The sequence below is a fragment of the Rhagoletis pomonella genome, unplaced genomic scaffold, assembly GCF_013731165.1.
Source record: "Rhagoletis pomonella isolate Grant_MI unplaced genomic scaffold, Rhpom_1.0 Rhpom_scaffold_00014, whole genome shotgun sequence".
Taxonomy (NCBI): Eukaryota; Metazoa; Arthropoda; class Insecta; order Diptera; family Tephritidae; genus Rhagoletis; species Rhagoletis pomonella.
The window spans coordinates 20185325-20197023 of NW_023458568.1; the positions used below are offsets into that span (position 1 = coordinate 20185325).

General features: G+C 34.5%; 1 protein-coding gene across 1 annotated transcript in view; it reads left to right on the top strand.

Annotated features, from left to right (window-relative positions):
• The first annotated feature begins 5888 nt into the window (after positions 1 to 5888).
• The window catches only part of LOC118749300 (putative alpha-L-fucosidase), an 87786-nt gene continuing 81975 nt past the window's right edge, over positions 5889 to 11699 (top strand). Inside the window, exons 1-2 of the mRNA XM_036484098.1 lie at positions 5889 to 6275; positions 6347 to 6488. Coding sequence (XP_036339991.1) covers positions 6068 to 6275; positions 6347 to 6488 — 350 coding nt within the window. The 5' untranslated portion in view covers positions 5889 to 6067. The remainder of the gene's footprint in view (positions 6276 to 6346; positions 6489 to 11699) is intronic.

The following is an 11699-nucleotide window of genomic DNA, read 5'->3' on the forward strand; positions in this document are numbered from 1 at the left end:
AATAAGGTATCGAGTATTAAAGTACTCATTTTTATACCCTCAGTATCGATACTTACTCAATATCGATAGTATCGTTCGAACCCTATGCCCGGGCTTGTTTGTCTCAGTTTCAGTTTTGCCATCGCCGCGAGTTGTTTCGGTGCGGGTATGGTTATTTAAAAATATAAAGTTTGATGCCAACCGGCGTTTCTCAGTGGATATATAATTCATGTGAATTATAATTAGAAAGTATCTATTTAGCCAAGGAAAAGGCAAAGTAGTATACTTAAACCAGCACTTCCAGCAGATATTGACCTGGGTTTTCGCACGACTATTTCTGTTTAATCGTTTCTTTTTAGGAAATTCTTACCACCATATACATATATATTATTTACACTAGTAACTATTTATGTAAATATGTTTGTATTATTATATATGCAAATAAAAGAAGTAAACACAACAACCATCGAGTAAATTTTTGTTTGTGTCAAACTGAAACTTTTTTTCCAATAATAAACGGTTAGCTGATTCACGTCTACAGCAAGTTAATAAAATTAATTGAAAACTTGTATCAACCAAAGCATTGTTTATATTGTTACGATTATCCTTGAACCCTCGTCCGGATTACCCAAATATACTCGGGCTCGTATCGCTGGATTGTTAAATAAATGCTAACGATGACCAAATTGTAGTACAATTAACTTTATTGTACAACAAACAATTTACAATACTTGCTAATACAGTAAAAACACTTTACAATACTTGTTAAAGCAATAACAACGCTTTACTACTTGTTAACACAATTAAACTTATAGCTTGCTTATTCGCAACTCAATTCTCCGCTCACTTTACTTGTAGCTTGCTGTCTTGTCACTTCGTAACTAACTCACCTCGTGGTGGCGGCGCCCTTATATACCTGCGCTGGCACTTATGGCAACTCTAGAACATTCTGAAGTTTATCGCTCATTCTCTTTCTCTCGCTGTTCGCAGTGTTCATCCAACTTGACGTTTCTCTTTGTGGAACATTCTACGTCATTCCTCGAACATTCTGCCTATTTCTCGTTGTTCGCTTTGTGTTGCCGCAGTATTCGCCACAATATTTGCTCAACAATGATTTTATTCAACTAACAATAGTGTCCACTCAATGTAGTCGTTTTGTAATTATTAACAACAATACATTTGTCCCAACTAGAAGGCTCAAGTAAATTGCAGACTTTCGTGAACTAGATATTTATTTCGCCATATCCAACTATGCCACTTGGTCACTATAACCAAATCTTGGTTATTATAACTAAACCTTTTTCTGAGTGTGTAAGGGGCAATGCTTCTGATGAATAATTTGTCTTTGTATTCTTACATACAAGTAATTACTAAGTAATTTGACTAAGTAACTATGTTACATATGTATGTATAAATGAGAATATAATATTTATAAAAATCATTATTTTGTCTTTCATTTCATAAATGAGTAGGACATCGGCATTTTCAAATGAATATTCCTGGTTTAGCCCCTATACATATGTATGTATGTAGGATAATACAAACTACTATTTGATAATTAAGGCTGGTCCACACAGAACTTTCGCGTTGACTTTGTAGTTGGCGTTGGTTTGACAGAACGCAAGTTAAAAGTATGCGTTCTACAATGAAGCTTGACAGAGACTACTTTGGCCACTAAATTAACATATTAACGAGAGATACATTAATATTTCATATCAATAATTCCATGAAAAATTATATTTCTTGCCTTCATTTGATTAAAAGTAAAAAACATTTCATTTAATTTTATTTATTTGCAACAGCTGGCGACCGACGCAGCGATCGTTCTGCTTTATGTTGGCCTTAGCGTTGCCAAATTTTGGAAATGTGGACGGCTGCTTTGGAATTCGACGCCAACGCAACGCCAAAGTTGTATGCGAACCGGTCTCTATTCTTTGTTTACGTAAATTTTCCCATGTCTACATATCCATATATACATGTCCTTGAACAACAGGCCACAAATAAATTTTTTCACCAAGGACTATAATTCATTCAGGTATACAGCATAAGTGCTACAAGTAGCAAACTATTTTGGGGGTGTTAACAAGTGCTTACTTGTTTTTTGTTTCTGCGGCACAAACGATTATAATATCTTCGTTACTTACTTTTCTCTGTAAAGACAAAATACATACATATGTACATACATACATAAATGCATATATACATAAATACGTACATACAAACATATATAAATATGCATGTTATGTGTGTACACATGTATGAATATACATAACTCTAAAAAATAATTCATTCCATAATCTATGCTTATGTATGTGATCAATTTTATTTGTTGTTTTAAATGCTGCCCTAATATAACACTTTACATACATATATATATATGCATATGTACATACAATTATTAACTACTTTCGTACATAATCTATTGACATACATTCCCACATTTTTATGCCCAAAAATGCATGTGTTGTATAGTACACTCGGAGCGCTCGCTCGTCGCTCACTCGTCCTTCGTAGCAGAGTGAGTATGTAGACAGCTACTCGCCTCGCACTGCGAGCGAGGCAACACACAACAGCCTCGCTCGTTTAATAGGAGTGTTAGCAAACAAGCAGCGCTCGCTCGTTTGGCGAGCGAGCCAAACTTCTCGTGCCTCGCCTCATTGCTGCTACGAGTACGAGATGCAAGCGCCTCGTTGTCTGCGAGGCATTGAGTAGGAGTTTGCTCGCTCGCTCGCTCGAACTCCGAGTTTTTGCCCACCCTGCTTTTTGTATTTCAGCGACGATGTTTGTTACGTCTTTTTGCATTTCAGGTGACGATATGTAACAAAGAGCAAATCACGACAAATTGGTTTAAAATTACAGTGCACACTTTCTTCTTTTATGTCTAGAAGTTTTTTTAAGACTGATCCAAAAGAATCATAATAAAGAAAGAAATGCAGGTATTTAAAGGAGAGAAAACAAAAAAATATATTATTAAAAGGACTATGTTCTCTTTGACGTACGTCAAAGGCCAAGTAGAAGTGGGAACTTGTATAACTGCTCGATTATATAGCTTAAGAAATAATAAGTTTAAAGACATTTTTATCAAAGTTGATAAATATGATATTTGACCAGTTTTGTTACACAAATACGCCAACGACCACAGGCAACAAATATTGGCTGCAATTTGTCATTTTGTTTGACAGATATACGTTTTATCAGTGCACTTGCACAACATACGCATTCGCAAAAGCTCCGCATTGATTATTGCGAATGCGAATGCGTATGTTAAAATTAATTCGGAAGCTCCGCGGTTGTGATTGCGAATGCGAATATTCGCAACAACCCTGTTATGTACATAGGTACCCAGTGCGAAAAGTAGTAATGCATTACATGCGTGATAATTAATGTTATGTATTTCTTATGAGTTCTAGATTCCATTTATGTTTACTATGTAATCAGCATTCTAATGTATCCAAAAAGTCCCAAAAAATTCATATTAAATCACATTCATTCCTCGATACTAGGTAATGCAAAATTGAATGTCGCACTTTTCCTAGGAATATGAAAAGGGCTGTTTTACTGATCATCGATTACTATAGTAATAATAATTTCCTTGAGCAAATAATCGCTCTGTTAATGGTATTTAACAAAATAACAATATTGCAAAGTGTAGAGTTAATAGTTGCATTATTGGATTAAGGTGTGAAGCATAACGATTTAAACCAATAAGCAGACAGTGGCTTCGTCCAAATATAAACCAGTAAGAAAGTCTAATGGGTCGATTACGGATAGCAACGCAACCATGGTTCGGTTGCCAGCTGGCAACGCAACTGGAAAGAAAATTTGTATTACGAATGGCAACTATCGTCAGTTGCTGTAGAGTTATCGATAACCGAAATTTGACAGTTCGACAACCAGCAAGCGGCTGTACACAAGCTGTGCGAGTAAAATTAAATTATTAAAATAAAGAGTTTTAAAGAAAAGACAGCAATAAAGCTAAGTTCATCACAATTATTTCTTTAAGAGGAGGAAAAGTGCATGACCGCAGCCTCAACCAGGCGTCATTCTATACCTCTAGAGCTACAGCGTGCACTGTAAGCAAAAGTTAGTGCTTTCCAGGTTTTTATGTTATTACCCTTTTGTGTTCATTTTCAAAGCATATTGAGGACTTCCAGAAAAAGCTGTAGTATAATTGGTTAATAAACAAATGAACTACTTCGTTCAACTTAAATACCTTCGCCCATAAAAGCTTTCGCTCCTCTTCAATTTTTCGCAGAAGGAAATGCCACAGCAATGGCTTCAATTTGGAAAACTTAGTGTGTCGGTAGTTTTAAGAGGTGCTTCAGTTGATGAAGGCTCAAATTTGCAATCAGTGTTCGCTTTTGTTTCGCCAAGAGGGCGTACTCCATGGGAACTAAAATTTCAAGTTATTGTTCTGTTATTTTCATAATATTCTGTAAAAGCAAACTGCATTGCAAAATGTTAATATCGTTCAAATTATTAAAAAGTAAAATATATGACACACTTTTCAATTTTCGCTCCTAAATACGCTCCAGAGACATTCCCAGTCACCTCTATACACATTTTTTAGCAACTGTAGTTGTCAGTTGAAAGTTGTCAGTTGCTATCTGTAATATCGTTTTAGCAACTAGCAACGCAGCTGAGGTTCGATTGCTATCGATAATCGACCCATAAGTTCGGGCGGAGTCGAACATTAAATACCCGGCGCAAGTATTAAATATTTATACGCTTCTCACCTTTCCGAAAACTACCGCTACTTGGTGATATTTTAAACGTCTTCGATAGAACGTTCAGTTAGACGTAATGAGATAAACTTATATAGTCATATGTGGGCGGTATCTAGGCCATTTTCCAAAATTCCAAATAATGTTACTTTTCAAGGGATTGTTGTTTCGAAATATTGAAGTTTCAAGCATATCTGAAATTTACTGTTATATGAAAAGCGGCCGTAATTTTAGTCCGATTTCAATAATTTTCAACCTTATGCTATCGTGTGGATGGCGCAATAACCATACGGTGCCACGCCCATTTTCCAAAATTTTACCATAAATGCATTTACTGGTAAAGAATTGTTGCAAGCATCAATTTCGATTAGATTAGCTTTAATATTTACTGATTTATCGAGTATTTCGTATTTCTCTAAATTACCGTTATATGGGATGTAGGCGTGGTTATTGTCCGATTTTAAAAATTTTCGGCCATTTGGTATTTTGTACCAAAATTATTGTAAATATCAATTTTGAGTGAATTATCTTCAGTAGTTACTTAAATATTGCAGTTTGCTACGTACATACATACATACATCCATACGTATGTATGTTGTACATATCAGGGTTGTTGCGAATATTCGCGGAACTTCCGCATAAATTTTAACATTCGCATTCGCAATAATCAATGCCGAGCTTTTGCGAATGCGAATATTGTGCAAGTGCACTGATAAAACGTATATCTGGCAAACAAAAATTTTTAGCAAACATTTTTTTGCGTGTGGAGATGCTACGTTAAGACTGTCCCCTACGTAGACCTTCTTTCGTAATTTAAAGTCAAAGAGTAAGATAATAGTAGGTATTTCCAGCAGAAATGTTCAACGGCAGGCTATAAAGAGAGTCGACTACTTGCGCGTTAATAGATTACCTTTAATTAGGTAAGAATTATGTAACTATCGAATATTATTTGTCTGTTGAAAAAAGTGTAATTATTTTTTTCTCATAAAACTTATTATTCTTAAGTTCCGTGTTTCCGTTTATTAGTCTTTCAGTCTTTCAAAACCTGTTAGTAGACATGTTTAGAATCGAGTCAACCACTTAGCTGAATATTTCCACACATTTCGAAATTAAGACTTTCCGCCACCCTCAGATCACTGTGCGACGTTTCATCAGTCCCACTATTATTTAATCAGCTTTAAAGTACTCTCAGTGGCAAACTGATCTTCCAATAAACAAGTGTAGATTTTGTTTTCGCTTCGCTGTGTTTCTGTATACCCGCTTATTGTTTATCTGCTCGTTCGCGCGCAGCTGTGTGTCATAAATACTTACATATATCATCACATTAATTCGAAGATCTTAGTTTTATTATAAATTCGGAAGCAATGCTCCGCCGGCATCATTGTGTATTTTTCATTTATTTAATGATTATTAACGCATCAGCATTAGAACGTTATGAACCGAATTGGGATAGTCTCGATAAGCGTCCATTGCCCAGCTGGTATGATAAGGCAAAAATTGGCATTTTCATTCATTGGGGTGTATATTCAGTGCCCAGCTTTGGTTCCGAATGGTTTTGGACCGACTGGATAAGTGAGTTCTTAGAAAGTTGCATACATTTTTACTAGTATGCTCTACATACAATTGTGTACTTTTATTTTCAGATTTACGATATCCCAATTATTTAAGCTTTATGAAAAACAATTACAAGCCAAACTTCTCTTATCAAGAATTTGCTCACGAATTCACAGCTGAATTATTCAACGCTACAAAATGGGCTCTTCTTTTTCGCGACAGTGGAGCGAAGTGAGTATTTTTTTATATTTCTCAAAAAAAAAAATTCTGAAGAGGTTTTAAAAAATATTAACTTTTTTTAGATATCAGAAAGAAAATAATGATAAGGTTTTGTATTAGCTAAATATTTTGAATGTGCGTACATACAGCGCTTACAAATAAACGCCCAAAATTTTTATTTATTTTACCAAGACTTTTTGGTCCAACATTTTCACCAACAATTCACGTTTACGATTTTGGTTGGCACATTCTGCTAAGATTATGGTTTGGTGGTCATTTGCCGCTTTAAATAACCTAAAGAAAGTGTTATATCCGCGAAGAAGTTCTTGAAATTCTCCAACTTTGCAGCATTTCATAGCACGGTTATTCACAAAGCGAAATAAAATTTAAGAATTTTTTCCTCTTCACTCCCTGGAGGCAACAATAACCCGGTTCTATAGTGAATGTCCTAGAAGCTTTACAGTATAGTTGGTGGCAATTTCAAAATGGGTGCGAATCATTGTGCTACAGAAATGCAATATACGTAGACTTATTTCAGACGAAATACCTTAAAAGCTTGAACGCATAATAATATTGGGAAATCACATCCATTGGGCCAATCGCAACACAGGAGAGTTCGATACACTCAATGGTGCAACAGGTCGATTTAATCTGACCTTCACGGCACCTTTTCTCACTTGGCTATTTTATTTTATTATTATTATTACAACGCTTCTATCAACTTGCAATGTTGTATGTCCAGACCAGTGATGTTGCGAATAAGGAACTTTAGACATCCGCGGATGCGAATGCGGATGCGGATGTTCAAACGCTAACATCCGCGGATGCGAATGCGAATGCGGATGTCAAGTATTTTTATACCCGAGCGCACTTGTACGCAAGGGTATTATAACTTTTTTCACATAACGACTGTTTGTAACCAGCGTTGCCATTTTAGCCGTTTTCCGGCTAGATTTAGCCGGTTTTGATAGCAACTAGCCGGAGAAAATTCGATCTAGCCGGCAGCCGATTTGTTAGCCGGTTTGTAAAAAAAAAGTTAACCGTTTTTAGCCGATTTTACTATTTGCCTAATTTTCAGGTGCAAAAAGTAAACAAGTTGTTCGAAAGCAATAATGCAGACCCAATGAAGATTTTTAATGAACTTAATGTTTTACTTTCGCATCTATGCTCCCTAGTGGTTATTAGCGCGGACACATTTGATCCTATATGCTCCCCGTTGGAACCATACCTTGCTCCATTTCTTCAGTTTTATCACAGTTTTGAAGAGTATTTAAAAACAAAAGTAAGCACAAACGCCTTTGGCCACGAAGCCGAGAAAATAATTCGAGAAAATGGTCGCTATTTTATTATCACTTTAATAAAGGAATTACGCCAACGCCTCCCTACAAATATTGCCACACTAAAAAAATTTACTTTTTTCGGTTGGAAATGCATTAAGAGTAATTAAACCAAAAGTATTTGTTCAACTACAGCAGCAAAAACACAAATATAATGCCGACGAAATAACATCCATAGAGATGCAATGGCAACGGTTAACGTTACATACCTGGAGTAATTTAGACTCAACTGTAAAATTTTGGGCCGAAGTTTATCAATTTCGGAATGCCCTAGGAGAAAACCTTTCCAACCTAGTTTTTAGTTTTCTTGTTTTGCCTATAAGTAATGCAGAAGTAGAGCGAATATTTAGTTCAATGAATATAATAAAAACTAAGCAAAGAAATCCAATGTGCGTTAAAACGTTAAACGCTATTTTATATATAAGATACGGTTTAAAACGTGAAGAAAAATGCTGCCATAATTTTACTGTAGATGACGATCTCTTAAAATTTATGAATTCAGGTGATATATACAATAGTGATTCATTTGATGATGAGGAATATACACTCGATATAAATAATTGGTGTTAACTAGTCTTTCGTTTCTTGCGATTTATTTAAATAAAGCATGTGAATTTTCACTAAAACATTTTAGCCGTTTTTTGCCAGAGTCTATGTGAAATTTCACTAAAACATTTTAGCCGTTTTTAGCCGCTTTTTTTGCCAATCTAGCCGCTCGGCCCAAAAAGTTCTGGCAACACTGTTTGTAACAGGCAAAACGAATCGAGATAGATATAGACAAATGTATACATAAATGATCAGATTGAAAAGAGTAACCGTATGTGCACACGACAACTCGAGTACAAATTGAGATATCTTAAAGAAACTTGGTATGTGTACTTATTTTGAAATGAAATTAAAAATGAGAATATTAACAATTTTTGGAAATGGGCGTAGGCATAGGTAGGTGTATATCTTGGGAACCGCTCCACCAATTTCTCCCAAACTTGGCAAAGTTGTTGGCCTTCACAAAACATACCAAACGGCTGAAAATTTAAAAAATTTGATAATAACCACGCCCACATCCCACATAACGGTAATTTAGAGAAATACGAAAACTTCGATAAATCAGTAATCAATACTGCAGCTAATTTATTCAAAATTGATGTTTGCAATAATTCTTTAACAAAAAGTACGCTTATAATAAAATGTTGGAAAATGGGCGTGACCCCGCCTACTTAAAACCCCATATGTGTATATCGGTAACCGGTAAAATCTGACTAAAATTACGACCACCTTTTTATAACGCTAATTTTACCCAAATTTGATACTAACAACAATCCTTTGAAAAGAATTAACATTATGGAATTTTGGAAAATGGGCCCACATATATCTATATAAGTTTAACTCATTATGTCTAACTGAACGTTCTATCGAAGATGTTTGAAATAGACGTAAAACCACCACTGCTTACCATGTAGCGGTAGTTTTAAGGTGAAAAAACTATATTGAATACTTGCACCGGGTATTTAATGTTCGGCTCCGCCCGAACTTAGACTTTTTTACTTGTTAAGAAATAATTTAGGTGAGTACATTAGGTGATTTAGTTAAATAAAAAATGGAAAGGTTAGTAATTTTTAATAATTTTTTTTTTAGTACTTGAATTTAAAAATTGGAACATTGTATTCAATAAAAAGTTTTTAAAGGGTCGTAAATCAAACCACCACTAAATAACTACTCGCTCGCTGCGAAAAACTTGAAAAACTTTAAACTTGACAAAATTGTAAATTGTTTTCGATTGACGCTGCACCAGTCGAGAGGACTTTCAGTTATATTTATTTTTTTTTTTATTGCGGTGCAATAATTTTTTTTTGGGAATTGCATCGGTCTGCAAATGTCTTATGTATCCTCCTGACTTTCATCTTCACAATCTAGTATCATGGCAAGATCGTTGATTAAACACCGTTGTTTTCCAAAGAATTCTTCATTTTCATTCTATTGGTTGTTTCTAAATGTGGAGAACCAGTAAGGTCAACAGCGTTTTTCGTTTTTCGATTTTGGTTTTTGTAATTCATTTTTGGTCCTTTCTTCTGTGACTGAGCAGATATACCTTTTATCATTGCACTTGCATAATATTCCAGGGACCGAAACAGTTATTTTTTTACCAGTTAAACTTGGCCTAATATTTTTTATTCCGAAAGTTTTTTTCTGGATAATAAACAAACAGCTTATCAAAATTAAACCAATTTGGTATCATGTGGGAGGACTGAAATAGCTTTTAAACAGAAATAACGAACGAAGGTTACCACCTCTATTTATATATATTTTTTTATATCATTTAATACTAAAGAAATTCATATACCTGACCCAAGGTTTGTTCTATGGTAATTAATTATAATTTTTTAATGAAATATTTTTCAATAGGTGAGTTTGCTTGTTTAGACATTTCAGTTTTAAAGCTATTTAAGTCCTCTTTCATTTGATACCAAACTTGTTTAATTTGGATACGCGGTTTGTTTATTGTCCGGAAAGGACTTTTACTTGGGAATAATTTATTATTGCGAATGCGAAAGCGAATGCGAAAGCAAAAGCGAATGTTAAAATTAATGCGGAAGCTCCGCGGTTGCGAATGCGAATGCGAGTATTCGCAACAACCCTGGTCCAGACCACCACACTATAAATATAGCAAAGGTATTTATGGCAAACCTAGTCTAGATATCAACCTCGTCGTAGGTATCATATCAAATACATACAATTAGAAAAACTCTAGAGATAGATGTCGCCTCGCCAGAAGAATTTAAAAGTATGCACTACATACGCTACAGCGGAAATGGACGACACGCCATTTCTATAAATGAAATTAATTGCTGCTATATGTACATATGCAGGCATATACTAAATGTGAGCAAACATTTGCTTGCATATTCATCTGTTCTCTTTTCACTGCAAGTTGAATTATTTTAGTATCTATTGCAAAATTTTATACAGACAAGACTACAGAGTATAAAATAAATTTAAAAAACATTTTTAATGTACCACGCTTTTATAAATGGACTAAAATTAGAAAATAACTCAGTCCCATAGAACTTGTTTTGATAACTTTTAATTTTGAAATTTTAGCAAAAGTCATTATAAACAATTTATGAGATTGAAAATGAAAAGCGAGGGACGCATGTAAAAGGCCTGATTTGAAATTGAAGAGTAATATATGTATGTATGTGGGTATATTAATAACGACCGCTTAAAATCGATCTCAAATTTGTACTTTCGCTTTAGAAATTTTAGGTCTATGTTATATATGTAGTTTGAATATCGTCAATTAAATCTAATGCTTTGCATTGCATGCGCTCTACGTTTTTCGCTTTCAATCTCATAAATTGTTTATAATGACTTTTGCTAAAATTTCAAAATCAAAAGTTATCAAAACAAGTTCTATGGGACTGAGAAATATTATTTTCTAGTTTTAGTCCATTTATAAAAGCGTGGTACATTAAAAAGTTCTTTTTTTTTAATTTATTTAGTAATAACTCGTCTTCAGCGCCACTTGGCAGCACGTTTTTGCATTAGTATTGCTCTTACCATTACCAATACATATTTAATACATTAGCCAAATCGGATCAAAAATAAGATTTTTAGTAATAATTCAACTACAGCGTCAACTGTCGGGTTAAATTGTGAATCTAAACCATCCAGAGACCCACTCAAACACACACAAAAAATTTCGTAAAAATCCGTACAACCATTTAGGAGGATTTCATTCACAAACACACCTGCAGAGGAATTATAAATGCATTCAAAGATAGCTAAAAGTCAGTACGTTTATAGGCCTCACACCCCCTTTTCAAATAGCCCCAATTTTTTCCATGAGTATGGACTGTACTGTACCATGAATACTTTCAGGGATATG